Source organism: Scophthalmus maximus, chromosome 13, assembly GCF_022379125.1.
Source record: "Scophthalmus maximus strain ysfricsl-2021 chromosome 13, ASM2237912v1, whole genome shotgun sequence".
NCBI classification, from domain to species: domain Eukaryota; kingdom Metazoa; phylum Chordata; class Actinopteri; order Pleuronectiformes; family Scophthalmidae; genus Scophthalmus; species Scophthalmus maximus.
In genome coordinates this window covers 8,819,704-8,842,826 of record NC_061527.1, presented here as the reverse complement: position 1 = coordinate 8,842,826, position 23,123 = coordinate 8,819,704, and the positions used below count along the sequence as shown (strand labels likewise).

General features: G+C 44.5%; 1 protein-coding gene and 1 long non-coding RNA gene across 8 annotated transcripts in view; one reads left to right on the top strand and one right to left on the bottom strand.

The window, feature by feature from the left end:
- Window positions 1-23,123, top strand: part of LOC118318010 — a 92,243-nt gene that overhangs the window by 65,465 nt on the left and 3,655 nt on the right. For all 6 annotated transcript variants that reach the window (XR_004795596.2, XR_004795597.2, XR_004795592.2 and 3 more), the window contains 2 exons: window positions 16,222-16,360; window positions 16,943-17,030. This is a non-coding gene — a long non-coding RNA (uncharacterized LOC118318010). The remainder of the gene's footprint in view (window positions 1-16,221; window positions 16,361-16,942; window positions 17,031-23,123) is intronic.
- The window catches only part of kdm4b (lysine (K)-specific demethylase 4B), a 38,017-nt gene continuing 32,669 nt past the window's right edge, over window positions 17,776-23,123 (bottom strand). For both annotated transcript variants that reach the window (XM_035647253.2, XM_035647254.2), the window contains exons 18-22: window positions 22,847-23,035; window positions 22,119-22,295; window positions 21,644-21,763; window positions 20,727-20,819; window positions 17,776-19,943 (exon numbers count right to left, since the gene is read on the bottom strand). In XM_035647253.2, the coding sequence (XP_035503146.2) occupies window positions 19,413-19,943; window positions 20,727-20,819; window positions 21,644-21,763; window positions 22,119-22,295; window positions 22,847-23,035 (1,110 nt within the window). In that variant the 3' untranslated portion in view covers window positions 17,776-19,412. The remainder of the gene's footprint in view (window positions 19,944-20,726; window positions 20,820-21,643; window positions 21,764-22,118; window positions 22,296-22,846; window positions 23,036-23,123) is intronic.

Here is a 23,123-nt window from a genome sequence, read left to right as displayed (position 1 = left end):
GCTGATTCAACAGGGCTTATGCTGCGACATAATGTGATGAGGATTTGGGGGAAACGGCTTTAGAGGGATCTGATTGGCTCTCGTCCCGGAAAAGCCTAAATAACAGAGGGGCCGCAGCATCAGTGACCTTCACTAAACACCTCGCTGTCATCTAAACCCTCACAAATGCAGAGAAGCGACTCGTCTGTACATAAAGGGACGTACAGTGTGGGGCGCCCTAGCGTTGGTTAACTCTCTGTCTGGTGACGAGGCACATGGGACGGTGGCCCAGTGGAATGTTTTGATGTGGAGGTCCACTCGGTTCCTGTCTAAATCATATCCAGCGCAATCGGGTCTGGGGCTGCATCCCAGTCTTTCACTTTGCGTCTCAGGTACATGCGTCAATATTTCTATAAAGCTGCTGTCAGACATCCACCAAAGTCTGGACACTTTCCTGAATTTTTATCTGCAGGGGCTGTACTGTATGTGAGGTCGCACATGTCTGCAAATGCTACTCGGGACATTGTCCGCATACTTTCCCTTCCTGCCCCCTTGTTGAATCTCAGGAGACGTTTGTGTGAGCCCTTGTGAACATACAGTACAGCAGGAAAGTCGGTCCACGCTCGTTTTTTTGACGTAGGCCGGGTTCGCTAGACGGCACCAAAGTTCAGATAACCATTGACAGAACCGCTTCAAGAACCAGAACTTCTCTTCTCTCTGGTGGAAAGGACTATGAGAAGGCTGCTCGTCACATGACCAGTGTGGACAGCGTGTCCGGTTCAGGGCGCCATTCACGCCCGACTGAAGAAACGCAGCATCCTCATTCATCTGAATGGAGCCAGTCCAGTGGCGTGGACGTGGGTGCAAGCACAGGGAGCTCTAGCGAAACGCTATCTCGTCACATGTACCGCAAGATGACTGAACATATTGAATATTTATTCAGATATGTACTCAGTGAACTTTATTGTTATTCAAGGGATTTCGCTCATTATACACTCATTATTTACAGAAAAAATAAAACCCACTGGACGACTGCAGAACCAGATGTAGCTTTTCTCCCCATCGTCTCATCTCTCTCTCTCTCTCTCTCTCTCTCTCTCTCTCTCTCTCATTTTGCCTTTTTCACCCCTCGTCCTTGCTCACCTCTCTACACCTCCAATCCTTCTCTCACCCTCTGTCCTGTTTCCCTGCTTCATGAAATGAGGAGGGGAGAACGGGGGAGGAAGGGGGGTATTACGTTGGGATTAGGTCTCAGCCAGCTTTAATTCCACCTCCTGAAATGAGATCCATGCAGTAGCCAAAGAGAGGGCTGCTCACAGTCTCTCTCTCTCTCACACACACACACACACACACACACACACACACACACACACGCGCACACACACGCTGATGGAACGAAAGACAGAATACAAGAACGCGCTGTCCTCTACTTTTATCTGTGTTTGTATGATAGAAACAATGAGTGTGAAGAGAAAAGTAGTCATGGAAGAAACTACGGTGTACTTGTTTTGTTTGTTTGTATCTGGTCTCGTCGACATTTACGTCACAATATTTCGGTCGAATTGCCTCAAAGGATGAACTGTCAGAAAGTGTGAAATCAATACATTTTGCTTGATTGTCATTAAGATAATCTCCCAGAGGAGTTGACACTTCAAGTCACAAAAAAAATCGGTCTTACAGTATATTTACTGTATATTTTTTACAACAAACAAGGTAGAAATAGAGGCTTTAGTACTTGCACTAAATGTTAAAATATCCAAGAAAAGATAAAGGTAAAATATCATTTGAATATACCATCTTAATTTGATTGTCTATTGGCAGCAATTGAATTCATTATGATGCTTGCAACTGCTTTAGCTTTAAACGGCAGAGACTTCTTCATTTACCATGGTGTCCTGTTAAATACCCACTCAGAGATGTAGAAGCAAACATGTCCGACAACGCTGGATGGTGGGGAGGTGGGGACGTGCATTTCCAATCCAAACAGGTTGTGTGAACACGGGCTTGGAAAATCATGCAGAGCAAGTCATTACAATTGCTTGGAGGAAATCGAATGTTGTAGTTTGAATTCATACAAATACACGTGATGAATTCCTTGTCAAAGTGCTCATTCCCTTCATTCAGTGTGTTCGTTGGTGGCTGTGTTTGAGGGCGAGTGGGGTGTGGACACGTTAAAGTGTCAACATGTGGAGGTTTACTGCCCCCTGATGGCAACACATATATATATATATATATATATATATATATATATATATATATGGAGAGAGAGAGTTGACCAGTCGTGAAATGAGCATGTGTGAGTTTATGAAAGAAAAAGTTGACACGAGATAAACTGTGACCGAGACAGAAGAGGTGAACAAACAGAGCAAAGAGAAGTCGACCGGAACGCGGAAGGAGTTTAAAATAACAGCAGCCGCTGACTCTCATTCACTCGACAGAGTCAAGATTCAAACCATTCGGTTTTCTGAAACTGACCTGCGGTTCAGGAGAACTGATTGAATTTATCCTCTATTCAACCGCGCGGTGAAAGAAAACGAGCGGCAGAACAGAAGCGACGCACCCTGGGCTCGTCGTGAGTGTCTGACTTACATTTCAGGACAGCTTTCCTACACCTCTACCAACGTTGGTTGCTGTTCTGTGTTTATGATTATTACAATTATCATCAATGTTCTGCAGTTCAGGACTAGCTCCGGGTCTAAAAGCAGGAGAAAGGTGGATAAAGGGAGACAGCCGGCAGCAAAAGTATAAAACATGGCGAAAACAGGAGAGAGGGGGAAAAAAAGAAAAAGAAAGGCGAAGCTCACAGAAGTTGAGCCAGAAAAAAAAGCCAAATTTAGAGAAGACAGAAAAGCGAGAGAGAGTGGCAGAGACAGAGAAGGTGAAGCCAAACATAAAACACATGACAGGAAATGAACTGGAAAAAATCCAGAAAAACACCAGAAAAATACTGTTCATGAAATAAACACAGAGAGTGAAGGAGCAGGGTGAAAGCAGCATTTAGACTTTACCTTTAACATCTTTATCTCAGTTATTTGTGTTTCGTTCGGCGGCACACTTCACGGGCGCTAACTGATCCAGATCAAGTTCAAAGGGAAGTGGTGAGATGCCAAAAGTTGCAGCAGTGGATATCGTTTTTGCCTGAGACGGAACGGGTTCAAATCGACACGTGACAACTAATCCTACCTGATACGGCGCGTTTGGTAAAACGTTACATGAACACTGCAGAGCGAGTCATTAGGAATGCAGCATGCTGCTGTTCAACATTCATCTTTGTTGACGTGAAAAGAGAAATATAATGATCCTCAATTAATTTCCCACGTAATTACCCTTTACTTTTTAAAGGAATTGTAAATGAGCCCGTCGGAAGGCGTTCCCCCCGCAGAATACATTTTTGCAGGTGTCTTCGCCGGGAAAATGTTATTCGTGCCGCGAAACGTAATTGCTCTTAAACTGAACTGATGGAGGAGCTAGTTCAAATATTCCTCTTCGACGATCGCGCAGGTCCGTGCTTTTCCCCCGGTGTCAGAGGTCACGCTGCGCAGCAGGTTGTGGGACGCCGCCGGGGGACGGAGACACGGCCCCTCTCTCTCTCTCCCCCTCCACTGAGGCTTCCCGCCCCTCACTCCTCGTCGAGCTGTGCGCCGCCCCGTTTCCAGTGGAGACAGCTGGGGTGGGACTGGCGGCGACGGGTGGCCTGATTAGTGGGCCCAGGTTGAGCCGTGAAGTACGGACCAGCGGGCGAAGCCAACAGACAACCTCTGCTCACTGGGCCAGAGAGCGGCCACAGTTCTGGAGCCTCCATGTTGGCAGGCGAGGAAGTCAAAGCTGACTGAGAGTCTGAATCTCTGGACATGTGATGGTCTGCTGTCCTGCTCATACAGGGGCAAGGAGGACCAGCCACCTCCGGCGGGCTTGGAATTATTATTTGTTTGTGGATTCGTCGCTTTTGAAATCTGCAAATTGTCGATGTTGGTCTCCTGTAAGTTTAATTCAGCGTCTGCAGGTGAGAGTCGGCGCGTTCAAGTAGCGATGCATAAATGAACACAGAACTCAGGAAGCTCTGTGTATTATACACGCTAGAGAGTCCCATATCATCTGAATGGTGACCTCACACTGTCCTTTGACATTGGGCACTAAGAGCTTCCCGTGTGCTGAACACATCTTGCCAAGAAGTGAAACATCATTTCCATCACCCGTCCTTTTCTCTGAGTGTCCTATTTGTACAAAAGCATGAATTAAAATACAAAGCGTAATTTCTGTTGACATCAAAAATCCACTGATGATTTCACATGATTACAGCTAAGCGGAGCACAAAGAAGCAATCAATTCACACATAATTCCCGTCGTTAAATGGCGGGGTCCACTCGAGGTCTGTAATTTGCAAAGTAATATTTTCAGCGTGAATTAGCGATTCAAGCCACTTAATATAAAATGGTCCGGTTGCGTTTGATGAAGTTATAAAATATTGTGAAATATTTGCTTTTAAGGCTGCATTTCTTTTTTATGATTCCTCCCTGGAGGTCAAAATCTAGTGGTTTTGTGGTGGTGGCGGTACTTTTTCTCTTTTAGCTGCAGAGATGGACGGTAAAAGGTGGTAAATTGCATCATCACTTGTGTTTGACGATGAAGACTCCACAGGTTAAGATCTCTTTGTCCATAATGCACAATCAAAGCAGCTCTGATGGGGTTAAGCAAAATCCCGCAGCTTATGGCTGCTCCTGTTTTCAAGCCTGACTTTGTTTCTAAACAGTTGAATATTCAGGAAGGAAAACGGCAGCGACATTAAGCTGCTTTGTTCCCACACAAAGCAGGATTCGGGAGGTTCGGGGTTGGATTTTCCAATGAAAGCTGCAAATTCCCTTCCACCAGGATGTCAAATTAACAGTTTCATCAGAGCAGAGAGGACAAGAACTGTCCTGGCATTTCATTCTTCATATGGCAAGTGGCGCTGAGTTTGTGACTGCAAAGGGATTCTAGAAATGTTTCATCAAATCCACCACAACAAACATTTTGAAACATTCCTTTTTGCTATTAAGGTCACAGCAGTTACACCTCCTCTCTCTCTCTCTCTCTCTCTCTCTCTCTCTCTCTCTCTCTCTCTCTCTCTATATATATATATATACCTGAACTTTGCTCAGGACCTAGGAACCTTTGCAGGAACTCTACTGAAACTCTACGAAAGTTCAGGAACCTTTGAGTTGGGTCATTCAGCCCTGAACACGGCTGCTTGGTCGAGTGCTCCAGCGTTTTATTTCAGCCGATCAATCTCCGGAAATAGCTCATCAAATCTGTTTCCTGACATTTAGTGTAGCATTTCAGGTGTTTTGAATATGCTTCATTACTACTGCTTGTCTCTTTTTGAATCTCCCTCACTGCTGCTGTAGTGTTTCCAGATTTAAATGCAGTGTTTCCAATTAATCACCTGGACTGTGGCGCCCCCTCCAATTCATTTGTCCCGCTGCTTTTAGTTCCTTGAGAAAAAAAAAGTTCCTGCTACTTTTGATCAAAACGCGCCGGCCGGAGATCTCGGTCAAGCGATACAGGTTACACATTACTTCATGAAGTCATCTCGGGGGGTTTTCTGCTCATGCGATGATGCGACGATCTCCTCGATCCTCCACATCCGCTTTGTTCTTTTGTCGTTTTCTGTCCATGAGTATTTCATAGGTGTGGTTAATGTTTGGTTACGAGCCGTCCTTGGTCTGTTAAGACCACTTCTGCTGTGACAAGAACAAGTGAACAACTCTTTTAAACAAGTCTAACAAGCTAGTGCTCATCTTAAAGTGCAAATGAAAGTAGCAGCTGCTGACTGCTGTTAGAAAAAAAAGAAGAGACATCCTGATTTAGGCCGCCGCACAACTCTGCATCATTAACAGCTACAATAACAAGAGAGATTTGGATTGTACACCCAAAGTCCATTCATGCGCCAATCAAGCTTTTTTATTTTATTTTGCATAAACATCTGAAACTAGAGTCTGTGGAAGATGCTTATATGCATATTCTGATTATCAATTTGCCTTCAACACCTCCAGAGGCTTTCAGGACCCTGGTCAGGACACAGATTCACGGAATAGTGGGTGAGAATATTGCAGGCTGTGAGGAGGGGTGAGGAGGGAATATCAGTACACTTTCAGCCTCAGGGTGACAAGTAACAATTACAGTTTTGACTCATTAAACCGATTTCTTGGCATGAATAACGCAGAGTCAAAAAGATCAAGGTCAAGTGAGATGCTGTTCGACACGTGAAAATCAAAGTTGAATCATTTCTGAGAGCCTCTACATTAAAGTCAGAGAGCGGTGCGTCTAATTTCGGAAAATCCCTGTAAAAGAACTGCTTACATGCAGGTTACTGGGACATTTTTCATGTGCTACAGGGCTTTTGGGAGACCATGCTTCAGCTGCAAGTTTGACACTTGTTCTGAAATGTGTCGAAATAAGTTTGCAATGCTGTGGCAGTATTGTCACAGTCACAGGCTGACTGTTGTCAAAGCCCAGGGTCATCATGGTGAGGGAAGTGGGTTTTAGTACAAGACATCAATGAACCCGCTTCAGATACATTTGAATTTGCAGACGGAATACTGACACTGACAGAGTAGCATCAAAATCATGTGAGGAAGGGTCCGTCTAATGATGCACATCTCCCACTGTCGCCTAGGACTTGAATAGGTCTAATGGAAAACGGCGCTTTACACTGCAAGGATGCACGTTGTGCATTTGTTACACTGAATGCAAACCCAACTTTCTGTTTGCAAGAAAAAAGTTTGTTTTGTTGACCTCCGGCTATTCTTCCCTTGCTGCAGTGACGTAGCAGCTCACTTCAGAAAACCCAACTATGCCAGAGAGGAGCTCTTTCTGCCTGATATTAAACAAGTTTATGCACTGACCTTTAAGTCTGAGCCGTAAACCCGTCGCCTTACTGTTTGTGACAGTGTGTGCAGGAGGCAGTCCGAGGTAAAGAGCTGTAATCTTAATCTGTGCCGACATTAGATATTGCTATTGAAGGCTTTTCTTGCGGACGGACGACATCACATCATGTCCCGGTGAGCAGCCGACGACAGGCAGTGTCCTGTCCTACAGCCGGGAGGGACGACCAGCCAATTACGTCTTCTTCCCTCTTAGGTCCATTAATCACCTCATTACAAAGGCCTTCTTCCCTTAAAGGAGAGTTCGGTCCTGCTTACACACTTTATCACATTAAAGCTTAATTAAGAATTATGTCCTAACATCTTGGGTTTAATTATGTGAATGGCCGGCTCCATTCGTAAAGTAACTGTGTGGCTTCATGCGGCAGCGGCAGCGGCAACCGCTGCAAGGCCGCGCCTTTACAGGCTGTGGCCTTTAATTGAAGTAATGACCTTAGTTTTAATGACGAAGGAGCGGAGGGCAGCGCTTCCAGGCAACTGTGTCTTATTTGATAGAGTTAACTATAAACATTTAAAAGTTGAAGGCGGCTGTGGAGTATGCAGTATGTCCCCTTACAAGGCCAGCGCTGAATATAGACTCCGCAGGCGAGGGATTCATTCATTGGCATTAACGGCTGTGGATGCTGTCATCGCAACACGAGAGGACGTTCATTGCCGCTTCCTCTTCTCCACGTCTATATGGTTGTGTTGAGGAGCGAGGATAGGAGCCGCTGTTCACGGGCAAGCAGATAAGGCGGCTGCATCTTTGCTGTCGAAGGGGTTGGTCCTTCGACTGCCGCTGAATTTTGTTTCCAGAGCAACGAGTTCCACTCTCTGGTTGGGTTGACATGGCAGAGACAAGGCAGCATCAATAAGCGGACATTGGCAAATTTTCTCATCCCATTGATCACCAAATTTTCTTTTCATTGTTTTCATGCTGACACATTATTTGGCCTCTTCTCTTGAGAAGAAGATCTGGTAACGCTCAAGATTACAGCCTGCATCGTACGGTGAAGATAATCCGCAGTTACGGTGTCATTTCTTTGTACTTACGCTGTACTTGTAGGCTACAGTACGAGTACGTACCAACACTGACAGAGATTTAAGCGCTTGAAGATTCAATAATTACGTTAAGTGTGTGTCACGTAAGACAGCCGATAAAAGACTAACGGAATGGTCAAAGTTGTCGTATTGGAATTGGAGGTGTGTTGATCGGTTCACATCGTCAACTCGCGCATTGAGCATCACGCAAGAAAACAGATTGCCTTCGAGTGGCACAGTGAATTAAATTATTCATTTCTGCGGCGCTCAAAATGGAAAGGCAGCAAAACATATTATCATTCATCACTCACTCTTCTGACAAATAGGAAACTTGGGCGACAGCCTCCGGGTGAACTTATGTAAACTTGCCAGCAGTGGTTACATAACTTACCTTTGTAATGAGACGTGTGCATTTCATAGATGATGTACATGAAACAAATAGCACAACACCTCTGTGGTGACCACAGGCTAGAGAGCCGCGTCAGAAGGCAGCAGAGCTGGATGAGTATTTGTTATCGTAGATGAAAGTTATTTTGCTTCATTTTTTTTACTAATATATGTTTTATTCCCTGTTTTGAGCTGCTGTTTTCGTGCCACCTTAGTGCGACTGTGCTGTGAGGAGGTGTGTTAAATTCACTGAGAAATGTCCACACATGAAACAATACCGAAGGCTGGTTTTACTTTACTCCCAGATGTTCGTCGTGATGTAAGTGCAAGGATTCCTCGCAGGAAAATGCAAATGAGGTCATCGATCAGTTTTGTGTGTTTTCGAAGAATCCACGGAGAAACTCCTCAGACGCCGAGCACGAAGTGTGTCTGCAGCGTCGAAGTGTTGTGTTTTTCAATTAACAAGAAAAATAAGGCTCCTCGGCGAAGGGGGCGGAGACCGGAGTGTTGGAGGTGATAATGATCCAGGGGATGATCTCAGGATGAGAGGTGGAGGGGGCTGATGGGTGGTTTCCTCCCAGGGTGCACTTCTGTCGGATGTTCGAGGAGGGAAAGCCAATCAGATATGTTGACGGCTGATGTCTCCATTCTTCAGTTTCCGCACCAGCGGCTCATCATCTGTTGCGTCATGTCTGCAGATGTAGCTCTCTGCGCGGCCTGATGTTCGCGGGAGCTTTGATTACAGCTGGAGTCAAATTGTAAATCAATTTTGTGTGGACGGGTCGGATGTTTCATTTCTGCAAAATATGCTCTGCTATTTGAATTGGATGTTGCTACGCTTTCAAAAATGATGGATTTGGCCTCATATTACATCACTGTTAATACATCAACCATAACACGGCGTTCGCCTAATGTGTGTGTGTGTGTGTGTGTTTGTGCGTTCGCCTAATGTGTGTGTGTGTGTGTGTGTGTGTGTTCGCCTAATGCATGTGTGTGCGTGGTCGGGGGGTGGGGGTGGGGGGGGGGTGTTCGCGTGTGTGTGTGCGTGTGTGTATGTGTGTGTGTGTGTGTGTGTGAGTGAGAAAGTGTGAGTGCGTGTGTGTGCGGGCGTGTGTCCCTGCACTGAGCATGATGGATGAAAAAAGTAAACTTTCTTTTTTTGTAAAAATGTTAGAACATGTAAAGTGAGTTAGAGTCTTTAATATTTCACAGACACTAAATATCTAATGATGGCTGTTTAATTGGACGTAATAAAGCGCTGTCATAAGACTTTACATGCACAATATGAAAGGGTGTGCTATGAGCTAGATGCTTTGAGAATGTATGGCACTAGTTATTCAATACTTGATGGACTTTCTGTGTCTGAGAATATTTTTCACTCAGTTAGGAACCTTCCTAAGCAAAATTGACGATTGGACCGCACCCAGAGACTCAAATAATCAAATGACTACTTTTCTCTGTCTTCTCAATGGGAACAAATACATTCTCTTGTATTCAATTCCCTGGCGGTTAATGTTGACCCTCGGAGACGACACACACACACACACACACACAAACACTTTTCTCTGTGACGCAGATTTAATTTAATTTTATTCAAATGAAATCCCCTCCAAGGCTCCGACGGCAGCGCAGGTGTAGCGCACGAGGAGAGGAGGATAATTAAGGCCATTAAAAGTGTTCCCTCTCCTCTTCCATCTTAGCTTTTTTAATTATAGAAAGGAAATCTCCCTGCGCTCGCTCTCTCACACTGACAGACGCAAACAAACACACAACCCGGCTGGCGAGTACTGCACATGATCACACGCAAAGCGTGCACACGGAGGAGACTTGTGCCCATAAGGATACACACATAATTATACAGAAACACAGAGGCACAGTACACACGCCAACACGGAGGAAGAGAAACATGTTCACGCTTACACACACACACACACACACACACACACACACAAATGCACACACACAACTCTCAAGAAATCCTATATGCCCACACACACATGAACAAAATTGTGTATTTTGTGAGAAGCAGTGAGAATTGCAGATGCATCATCCATCCATGGCATCCATTGTGATTGAGTTGGTGTTATTTATTTCATCGGCTGTATTGTACAATGAAGAATATTTGTTCAAGAATTAGAAACAAAATTAAAATAAGCATTACAATTACAAAATGACGGCAACGCACTCCTCTTACAAGGAGGAGAAGGCAGCTGAGGAAGTCACGGTCATGTCGTTGATAGTGTTTGAGAATTTGGGAATTTGCATTTCATTTAATGGGGAGTCGTGAGGGCTGATTCTGATGACTAGATCCTGTCAAGAGAACAGTCCTCTGTCAGGACACCAGGTTGGAGTGTTGACTCCGTGGACAGAGGGCTGTAGTGTCACGTTCCCTCGGCGACCCACTCAATTCTGTCTTTGACGGAATTCATAAAGTCCAGTCAGAGGATGAAATACTCGTACTGGAGTGCGGATGCATTTTTTATGCATATCTGGTTGCTATCAACAACTGTCTGAGGTTTGTACTGGAGGAATCTAGACCTTAGTATAAATAAAAATCACTCATGACCTTCTCGTGCAAACTCTGTAGCACACGATATTATCATTTGTCGTTCCTCTATCCTTATCCCTTTTACTCTTCCTTACACTCCCCTCCACACCCTGCCTCCCCTTTTCTCTCCCCTATTATAGTTGCTTCCTGGTGCCTCAGCCGAAAATCCACGGTCTGGTCCCTGCACGCACCGAGATTCTCCCCCTTTGCTCAACACCCCACACTGCCAATTGCAACGGAAAATAACAGTCGTTAGGCAGGTGGAGGAGGCGAGGCGCCGCGCAGCAGAGCTCAATCTGCTGAGGGCTCGCACACACACACACACACACACACACACACACACACACACACACACACACACACACACACACACACACACACACACACACTGATCTGAGGCATTTACCTTAAGCTGGGTGAGTTTTTACTCCTCCCAGAAAGATTTGGCTTTATATCTCAACATTTATTTGGATTGTCTCTGTCAGCAAGATTTGGAAAAGCCCTCAGATATGATTGGAAATCCATGGATAAGAGATGACCTAGATGACTGAATGAAGGATTTAATTCATATCTGTAAAATGCTATTATATTATATTATATATAATTATATGCTAACTCTATAGGTTTGATTTACAGAAAATGTGCAATAGGAGATTATTCAGAATCATCTAAATGCAATGAAACATACAAGTAAGATATAATACACACGGTGGGATAAAGAGTCCGACATCACTTTGCCCCCGAATGGAAATGTTCACTTTACACTTTGCTTTTATGATCTCTAGGATTCTTTAAAAACATATTTTTGTAGAATTTGGGTGTACAAATCTACAATCTACAAATAAATATCAATGTTGATTTTGAAACAATAACCTCAAGAAATGTAAGTAGCATTGTTATTATCAGCCAACAACCTGCAAACACTGGGCCGCACCCCGCTTGAATGGTGAATAACAAACACTGTCAGGTCGCTGATTGACTTTCTGCTCAGACGCTTTACACACAAATGTAGAAAACACACACACACACACACACACACACACACACACACACACACACACACACACGCACTCTTTAGGCACTTAGCCAAACCCAAAACTTACCCAAATGTGCATTTGAAAAATAAACCAATTTGCGAGCAGCTGCAGAGCAGACACAGTGAAATGATGTTGTGACTCGCCTGCAAAGTAAAAATGATGAGCTTCATCGTTTTGCAAGCTCTGCAGTTAAGAGTTTCCCGAGGAATAAATAACAGCAGCAGGGCCGGGCTCTGCTTAAGTGAGAGTCTTTCTAGTACAAATGTAAAAACCTATGGCGAAGTAATGAATTCAAGTCTCCCGGTGTTGATAACCCCAGTGTGGCAACAAGGGAATTGGTTTGAACAGTCTCCTAATGGCGTCCGCTAAAAGGCCCTTTAATGTGTTTTCTCCGGTGAGTGATCAAAACTCCTTTCCTGCGACCGCCGTAATGATTCTTATCAGGGAGAGAAAGACAACATGTGCACAACGAATCAAAGGGGGAAAAGACCCACACGCAGGTGACGCACCCGGATGGGCTAAAGGCTAATTGTGTCTGGAATTAGATTTTAAGTGGCCAAATTAGCAGACGGTGCAGCGGACGGCGGCTGAGGAATGGAGAGAAAATGAAGGGAAACTACGCGCAGGTCATATACAGATAAGCGTGCCAGCTCTCTGAGAAGAGTCGGTCTGTGTTTGTGCGGCTTAAAGAGCACAGGATGCCGACGTCTGGTGATTAATGAGGCTGACTTAGAGCAGCAAACCCTGTCATTACTTGGCGTATTCATATTTCATCCCAGTCATTCAGACACTCCCTATACAGTGAGTCACAGAACTGAATGAGACTGAATCTGTACGTCAGCGGATAAAAATGACTGCAAGGAACCAAATATTCCCGAAAATGACCGTGGAAGGTGAAGTAACCCTAAGGAAAAGAATATTTCACAAGGCCAGGACTTGTTTTTGTGCACGCAGACAGAAGCGTGCAAGTGAAGCCGACAGACTGGAGCTTCCTTGAGCAGACGACTGTCCTGGTTTCGTGTGAAAAGAAAAGAGTAATGCGAGTATTTAAAATGAAGGAGAGGGAAGGGAAACAGCGCCCGAAGAGGTGGAGAACAGTGTTTATTGCACAAGTAAGGGAGTAAATATGATGTAGCATCTCCAGCTGTGCACTCAGCTCTGTCAGCGCGTGTGGTCCGCATGCAAATGCGAGGTGATGGATGCATCTGCTCTGTCTCAGAGGGAACGAGAGAGAGAGAGGAGGCTGTGGTCGCTCGAAGACTAATGGGCCGATTAAGGGCTTCAAGGGGGCGGCCATTTATTTGTGGTGTGTGACTGGATGAAGATTCACTTCGTTAATAAGGCCCGGCACTTACCAACATTGTTTTTTCTTTTCCCCCTCGCTCTTCAACAAGCCTCTCTCTCTCTCTCTCTCTCTCTCCTGCAGTTAATTGTGTCTGGAGCAAGAGAGAAAACAAATGGGAGACTTGAGAGAAAAAGAACTGCATCACCAGATCCAGACATCTGTGACAAACAGTTACCGTCCAGAAAATACAGACTCCTTCAATTTAAAAAAAAGGTTGTGTAACGATTCCTTGAACCGCAAAGCATTTTCAGAAAAACTGATTATATAAAATATATGGAACGAATGTGTGAGGGATCAAGATGAAAAACATTTAGCAATTAGCATCACTTCTACTTTGAGCTGACTGAAGACGGACGACATGACAGCTCCCCATAGGTGAAGACGAAGCATCTTGATCACCCCCTGGTGGCTGGCTGCGGTACAGGTCATAACCTCGCCTGCTCCATGTTAGCAGATGGGACGTGGTCGAAAACAAAAGATTTTTCACAAGAAATGTTTTTTCAAGCAGTTCTGATCACACTCATGTATGTTCAAGTGTTCCTGTTCCGGATAAGTTCGATGTTAATTAATTTGATGTCATAAAATGGGCTGAAATATTGTGATTGACAGCTGAGACTCCACAGCACCACTCCACAATAACCACTGCATAGACTCTAGATCCAAATGGGAGCTTGGCATCATCCACAGGATATTTGGGCTCAATTTTTGTACAGAGGGAGGAAGTGGAGACGCGTCGTCCATCTTCACATACAGTCAATAGCTGTGTCCCAATTCAGGGGCCCGCCTCAATGATGCGGTGTACGCGGCAGACGGAGGCCATGCGCCCTCTATGGCTGCGTGTCAACCTAAATGAGACGGTCTGGTCTACGGAGGTCTATCTGTTGGCCGCATTTGAAGGAGCCCCTCGATGTGAGTCGTAGCGTTGTGACGCAGTGGGTCTTCAAATGTAGCCTGGATTGGGACACAGGTTGCAACCCTGATCCTCCATCAGAGTCCTTGATGGACATCTTATACAGAACGTACTGTAGAGGATTAGCCTGAGTGGATCTTCAAAGAGAAAATGTAACCATAGTTACGCCACTTGAACGTCCTCCGTGTCTACGGGAGTTCATAAAAATCGGCCACCGACAACTACTCAGTCCGGTCCCCTTTAAACAAGGGACATTGTTGACAGCTTGAGCTCCACTGAGTCATTATGATAATACTCCCTCCGTTATGTGATTTACTAGGCAGACATGTAATAAAGGCTTAAGGCCATAATGGAGCCTGTCATATCAACCGGCTTGTCAGCATAATTGCCACTTCCATCTGCAATTAGATCCCACTGCATTCGCTGATTTCCATTTCCATGCGAGCCACTCCGCTGTCTGAGAGCCACATCGAGCAAGTTAGAGGCTTGAATGTCGCCCTGAAGGACGCCGTGTTGGAGACAGAATCCCACCGGCCGTCATGACCTTTGAACTTGTGTGTCTGCGGTCTCTGTAAACTCAGGGACACATACGGGTGGAATAGGTTCTCGTTCATGTTTTTACATACGGTTCCTCTGCTAAACTACAGTTGGGTCAACTCAAACTTTTGTCCTTTGCAGTCCTTTCCCTCGTGTTTCTCCTTAGTTTTACCCCTGGCTAGGTTCAACCGAATAAAGAAATCAAACTCTGGAGTTGTTAAAGTAATTGCCAAGCTGGCACATCCCCAGTTCCTCCGCAAAGACACAGCAGGCACTTCAGAATGTTAATGGCCACCCTGATCCAGCGAGGGCAATGCAGCCTTGGCATATGCACGGCTAGTGGGGTGTGTGTGTGTGTGTGTGTGTGTGTGTGTGTGTGTGTGTGTGTGTGTGTGTGTGTGTGTGTGTGTGTGTGTGTGTGTGTGTGTGTGTGTGTGTGTGTGTGTGTGTGTGTGTGTGTGTTTGTGTGAGCTCATGCCCACATTAACAATTTGTCCATAAGACACAGATTTCTTTCCGTGACCTTCTCCCGCTCCACTTCTATCCTCTTCTCGTTGGGATTCCAAATTTAGAAGGTCTTAACACCGAGGAGTCAAAGTGAATCCTGTTAGTGCATCAGGACACGAAGGAAGGAAACACCTGACACAGCTTTCAGTGATCATATTGCGCTGGTCTGCCGTGTCTTTTAAAAAAAAAAAAAAATCCTTTTGGCAAATGTCGAAGCAAATGATGTCATTTTCGTTTTCAAAAGCCGTGATGACGTTTGACGACGGAAAATGCTTCAGCTGTAGAAAACAACAAAAAAACGGTGTCAGTTCTGCAGGGTCAGTTATTTTACAGAGGCCATTTTGCACCACAGTTCAATGTTCAAAACCACAATCTGCACATGTAACATCAGGAAGTAGACATGGGCCGGTTTTATCAAATTTGCAACACTCCCTCTGGCTCATCTTCACGTGTCACTAATGAAAACAAACACCCTTAATTCGTGATATTTGCTAAGCAGCATTTGCAAATTTGTTTCTTAATGAAACGGGCCCCGGAGCCGTAGCAGACCACAGGTCTGGTTGAATTTCCAGTTCAACATTAGTACCCGTACAACGATTCCAACCTGTGTGAAGATGCTGTGGACCACGTAAGCTGTCGTCAGACATGAGCTCTGCGAAATTGCGCCCGGAGTTGCTCACGCGCGACGAACGCAGCAGGAGATTGTCCGCGTCAGACGCGTTTCCGCTAGCAGGAAAATTCTGTGGCTTCCGGGAAGAGCATGCGAGGGACAGGACACGATGACGATTCCCCCGTGGAAAGCAGTGATTTCTGTTTACAGTCACCAACACGCCCACTCGCTCGCTGTGTATTCTCCAGAGAATTTCCTTCCTCTACTGTATTCTCAAATGAGCTCGCTCCTGACACTTTTCTCGGAAAACTTTGCAAGGGGGTTTGGCAGGAAAAGTTCCGGAAAGCAGCTGTAGGCTCAGGTTAAACACAGAACAGTGTCAGAATATGTGAGGATGGAATTTTTCTTTTTCTTACAGAGCAGCAGATGGTCCTCCTTGTTAAAGGCACCGCTTCCATTGCAGTGACCTCTGCCCTCCCATGTGTTGCAGTGGTGCTAAATGAAGTAGAAGAGAACATCCATCAAATACTGTGCTAACTACACACAAATAAATGGCTGTAAGTCTTTGTACACATTCCTCTTTCTGGCATGCTGGTAGACAAACATCGAAAATACAAGCATCGAATGCGAATCATGGTATGTTGACACAGTATGTAAACTCCCATGAAGAGTGATGAAAACATAATTCAGCTGTAGAATTAGTTTGCCGGGTGTTTCGGTTGGTCAGGATGGTGGTTCCTAGCTAATTATGCTCTAAAAATAACTTGCATGATGAGGCCAGCAAGCCAGTGCAAAGACATTCCCCCCCGCTGTGTGCTTAATGGGCAAAGCCAAGATTCCTGCCAACCAGACACTGCAGAGAGGAATAAACAGCAGCTGCTGCTGTGTGCACTGCCACTTATTGAACGTACACTTAACAAGCTCTTTGTCTGAGGAGGCGACGGAGGTTCATGTCTTTCAACAGGCGATTACATGCCACGGACCCGGGGTAACCCTGGTGGCCTTAATTAAATATCACCATTAGCGAGTGAATAAATAGGAGGAAAAAATAAAACATTCCCCCAGAGGACCTTGGGCGAAAAAGCATTTCAACCTTGTAAATGTCACGCTGAAAAGCTGATGATGATGTTCTCTTTCAGGATGCAGAGGATGGATCTCCCACAGGGGCTGTGATGGGTCTGCCAGAGCGGACGGTCGTGTTGAGAGAGAAATACAACGTTTGACATGGTAATGTGTGATGTGAGTCTTACAGAGGGTTAGGTCTGGATGTGAGAATATCAGCAGGAACTAATAAGGACAACTCCCAAGAACTTTTATTTAGACTCCCGTGTCTCACAAGCTATGTTCGAAACATGATGACTGAGACTTAAGTCAAACTTCAGTCACACAAAAGAAATTGTGAGGATGGGAGGTTTAATGATACTGTTAACTGACGTTGTCCAAACATCTGTGTCCTATTGGGACAAAATTTTTGTTGTTTAAGATCCAAGACCCTTGGGCCTATCTTTGTTATTTAACTGGATATCTGACACTCTACTAGAGTTGACATGAGTGAGTGCATTATTTAACATGTCGAACTGTTTTTGTCCCTCATGACGGTCCATACATGTCAGCTGAGGCCTGCTTAAACGTCTGTACTGAAAACGTGTGTTCACATTTAGCATGTTGGAACTTAAAAAAAACAACCCCCCAAAACACATAACTAAAAGGCCAGAACAACATTTTATAGGACGGATCAGTATTTGGACGGAGAATCCCAGGAACAGTTACGCTGAGTGTCTTTTTTTGCTGAGAGTGAATTGACATGACTTACATCTGTCTGGTCGATATGATGCTGATAGATATCACTGCTGAATCAGCTTCACTTTCTAGACCCAGTGACCGTTTACATACCGCCTGGGTTGTTACTGAGCCAGAAACTACATTTTCAAATCTATGGTCTACTGAATACACGAAACACAGAAGAGCTGGCAACTAGCAACCCACTTTAATCCCTGTGAAATATGATTTCTTGATGGATGTCATTTGGATACAGGAACACGTGTGTTCCAACTTTTCAGTTGTGGTGACAGGGAAGAAAAAGGAAAGGAAAGGTAAGGTACAGTATATGCGAGACATTTACAAATTTGATTCACAACTCACAAGGCCTGCGGTATGTACAAGGTGGACAGTATTGGGAACTTGGGGTATTTAGTCCATCAGTAGTTTTAATATCTCTTTAGCACCTCTTGTAGCACAAATTGGCCACGTCCGGGGAAAAAAAACAAAAACATGTAGTTGTCAGTACAAACCGAGTAATACGCCTGCAAAAATCTGTCAAAAATAAAGGTTTTCATATGTTTTTCCCTTAAAGATCGGCCAAGTTTGTGAATTCATTTGAGAAAATGAACATAGAAAGAATACAGTTATAGAAAAACAGACGACATTAACAATATACAATATTGATTAATACATAGAATTTAAACCAAGAATGGTAGAAAATATTTCCAGATTTTAGGGTTCCTACAGAAGTTCCTTTTTCCAAATATCAGACATTCTCCATACTTTCCGTTCATAGAGATAAAAGTAAACAAAAGGTAATCACCCTGAACAGCAGATAAACTGTAACCAGGAGCCAATGTGAAAATACAAGCCCCAAATAAAAAAAAATTATAATGTTGTGTGCCAATTACGCATGTAGGAACCCTGAGACACTTTTGGGTGGTTAAAGTGGAGCCATTTTAAATAATGTCAATATATATAAAGGTCTCATCTCTTAACTACTGTGACACATCCGAGGACAATTCTACTAATGTTTGCATTCAACATGTTTATCCTATGACAAATTATTCTCTCAATATCTGACTAAGACATTTAAATACTGAATTCCCTCTACAATACTTTCCCCCCCCCCACCCTTTCCCCCCATTTACCTCTTGCAATCCAGCAATAAAACCGCACTGAAAATTTCCTGCAGATGGATAATGTCACACTTTTTTCTCGCAACCAGTGGCTGGATTGAAAAATAGAGATCTTTTGTTGCTGGTTATTGGATTTTAAAAAAGGAAAAAAAGAAAGAGAAAAGTCCACCGAGACCTCACTGCTGAGATGTCGTCCTGATAATTAGCTTCGTATAGAAAGAAAAGAAGAGGGTTCCGTTATTGAATTAATGCAACGAGGTATGGAGTTGATACCACCCAGAGACGTATTCATATTCAAATGGAGGAGAAAAGCACAGCAGCTGACCAAAAAATACAATAAGCATAAGGACCTTTAAAAAAAATAACCCACAAACAAAATAACAAATAATAATAATTATAATAATAATAACAATAAAGTCAAAAATAAAAAGCCTCTTCCTCTTTAGCTGCTTCTGCGTTGGAACAGGCTAAAGCACCACTGCAAATACATTAACTCAAAAATAGAAAGGTAACATGCATTAAAAGAGTGCTCATGTGTCCGTGTCTCCTCCTGCTCCCGCCCCGAGCTCTCAGAGCCGCTTCAGGAAATGTTCTTTGTCAATTAATACAGCACTCAGTAGAATCCGCCTCCATTAGCTTACTTCCTATTGGCTCAGCCTCGATTGACCGAGTAATAACATACTGGAGTTTTTGTTTGTGTGTGTTTTATTTAATAGAGGGGCCCGGGCCCGTCGTCCTGAGGGAAATGTGAATGCAGGAGAGTCTCCATGTAGGAAACGTAGCCGCTGCTCGGCGTGTAGCTGTCGGACATGTGCTGGGGCGGCGGGGGAGGGGACGGAGCGGAGAGGAGGGGGTCCGAGTTCAATGTCGACTGAAAGGGGGTCGTCTGTGGAGTCAGCGTGGGGTCCGAGACCAGGGACGACTCTGTGAGGGCTTCCGTGAGGGAGACACTCGTGTCCATCGGGGTCTCGGCGTCCACCTGAACACCGGCGGTTGGGGCTGGGGTGTCCTGTCGGGTCACGCCGGGCTGGGACAGAGGTTGTGAGGTCAGCTGTGTGCTAATACTGTCATGTGCTGCTACTGGCGTGTCTACCGGGGCTGTAGATAGGGGGCAAGTTGGCAGATCGGTCGTTTCCATAGGCGTCTCGGTGGGCGGGGCTGAGCCAGTGGGAAGGCAGCGGCGTTTCGCTGCTTGGGCTTCATCTGCTGAGGGTTCCTCCTCCTTGGGTACGAGTATCGCCTGAAAGCAGACAGGTACGTACTCAGATGAGACACCTCACTCCTTATTTACTCAACGTTAATGGTGCACAGTTTAGGAGTGACCATGTAAATGTATCCCTCGTATAGTGATGTCAAAACTTCCCGAGTGGAATAAAAAGTGTCCGTGGCATTTACACAACGTTCAGTTAACAATCCCAGGATGCAACGAGCAGCATTTTATTAATGTGACACTTCATACTGACACGTTGTTTGTACCAGTTACAGTTTACACAAGCTGCATCACTACAGCTAATGAATTTCTTTTCCTGTTTTTCCCCCGCTCTGCTTGAATAATGCGTAGATTAATACACATCCATGTTGGTTTGCATGAGTTACTGAGATATTAAAGCTCACGATCGGTCCTGTCCAATCACCCAGTGCAGTTTAGATTTACCATTTGGACATGATCTATGAAATCTGTTATTAAGTGTATTCACATCTAACCAGGGTTTTAAAAGTGAGCCCAGCCTTCATCTGGATAAATATTCATGGGAAATATCTGTGGCATGGCCCTGAATCAGAACCCTTTACATGTCAACGCTGAATTAAAGTTTCAGAAGCACATCAACTCTTTTTTTTTTTTTTTTTACCAGATACAACAGATATATATTCAAATTAACAGCCTCTGTGGGCTACAAAGCGTTGGTTGTGTGTTTGAATAAAGAGTTGTTTTATCTGCGAGTCCTTCTACTGAATGATACAAGATATTGTTTGAGCTTGTTATTGTTTGCAGAAGCAAAATACAATTCAGTAAAATACTCACCAATCGGGCTCGGACCCTCTTGGGCAGTTCCTGGTCCAGCTGATGGATCTCCGAGTGTTTCAGCATCAGCTGACTCTGGTCCTGAAACTCAACCTGCACAGATACAACAAAAGCTCAAGATCAATGAATCAACATCTCCAACTGTTCGGTCTCCCGTGAGCAGAGAGCACAGCTCTAACAATATTTAACCTGGGGCTCTATCAAGGGGAGATCCCACCGTTAGCATAGAGAACGAAGACGCGTCAGCAGGTTGCGAGGAAAAGAGTGTCAGGGAGGCTTGGTGACTAAAATGATTGCAAACTTGTACTCAGAAAGTCACAGGCTGAATTGTAGCCACAACAAATGGCTCATCAACAACCATGTGTTCTGTCAAAATGCCCTTGACCGTGGCACTGAACCCCAAAGCTGCTCACTGGCTGAAAAAGACCATCAGCAAATACTTTAAATGTAAATCTAGATCTTGAGGAAGAAAAAAAAAAAAGGACAAGGTCAGGGCTGTGGACTCGACACAGTGACCAGCTGGAGGCTTGTTTTTTTCTTTTACTCGTGATAACGCTGTTCCTCGTCTGTAACGCGACCCTCGGATCTGTGGCCACCGGCCACGCCGAGACGTGAAAGGAGCACAGAGAGATACAACACTGACTTGCTGAAGAGGAATACAGACACAAGATTCAAGATTGAGACACGAATACATGTCTGCAAATGTTTCCCCCAGTATAGGGATCAAACAACAACATGGAAGAAGGGTTTGATTATATCGCAGACATTGTTTTTAATACAGACGCTTTTTCAGTAAGAGATCTCTGGGCTATGGTGCAGTATGCAAAATTATAGATAAAACATTTCCCAAATGACCTAGTTGACCGAAGACTATAAATGAACAAGGCTCATTAACACTGGTTGTGTTGTGCCCTCACCTGGTAGAACTTGTGAGTGTGCTGTTTGATGAAGGACGCGTTGAGGATCTGACCCTCTGGCGTGCTGACCACAATCAACTCCCCGGCTTCTGGAGGACCGTTACGCAGGCAGTCGTGACTCTGAGAGGAGGAGGAGGATGAGGTTGAGGAGGGGGGAAGAAGAGAAAGAGGATGTAGATGGAGGAATAAGATGGAGCGACAGAAAAATGACATTTAACAGACGTGCTTGGGTCATTTACCTGAATAAACTTACTATAACATTACAAGTACCTGACCAGAGGAAGCTCGTGACACATTCACTATCCAGAATAAACACATTTGGCTAATAGCAGTTTTTTGGCAGGATTTTGGTTACGTTCCCCACTTTTAACTTTTATGCAATCCAAACTGCTTTCAAGTGTTTTAACAGGCAGCAGAAAATTAAGTTTGATTTCTGATTTCTTGGATATTTATGTTGTTTTAAAAAAGAACTCACCAATATGTTTTCTGGGTGCAGATTGTCACAGTATGACCCATCATCAAAGTTGACCTCATAGAATGTCTGCGTTGCCATGCCGATAATGGTGCAGTGGTAGTACCAGCCGTCACTGTTGCGGCCGATCACTCTCTGGCCCAGGTTCGAAGTCTGTGGGCCTTTGGGTGCTGTCCGCGACTGGAGGGAGGGAGAAACAGGTTTAATTGGAAAATCAAATATGATAGGCTGGTCATGTTTTCTGTCTCTCATAGAGAACCATAAACAAGAGGCACAAGATTGTGTTAACAAGACATAGGTGGAAAACTATTTTCTACAATGCAGCTAGTAATGTAGGAAGGGGCTTAAAAATATATATTCAAATTCCCAACTCTGTGACAGGAACAGAAATTAGAGTTACGTTGTTCACAAGAATATTTCAAAAATAAATTTATTGATTTCGCTCATCGGCTTAAACCTTTTATCAATTGTTGTGCTTCTGCCCGGGCCACAAAAATCTCCACTACTCAGGCAAGAGTCATTTCATAACAAGAGAAAAAGAAAATGTTAAACTTTCTCCACTACAATGAAACAAACAAAAAAACAATTTTCCCTTGAACCACTTTCTGACAAATGTAACGCCTTCTCTTAAAACAGCAAAACAAAAAAAGGAATCAAATCTGAGCTTCTGTGGATTTGTTTTGACAAAAACACACTTCAATGGTCTATTACTACTCTCGATGTGCACTCACCTTCGCAGAGACCCGTGCGTGCCTGTGGCAGGTGACGGACACCACGTAGGGCCAGTCGGCGGGCTTCATGATGACACCGGCAATTTGGGCGCAGGTGACGTGGAAGGAGGTGGCACAGTTCTCATACGAGCACTGGATACAGGCACCGCGGTTCGGATTGGCGTTCTTGCCGTGGCAGAACACACACTTCTGCAATGAGAAGGAAAAAAATGTATCCTTTTTTTTTTTTTTTTTTTTTACTTCTTGAGTTCTCTTTTCACAGATGTTTCCTTTTCAC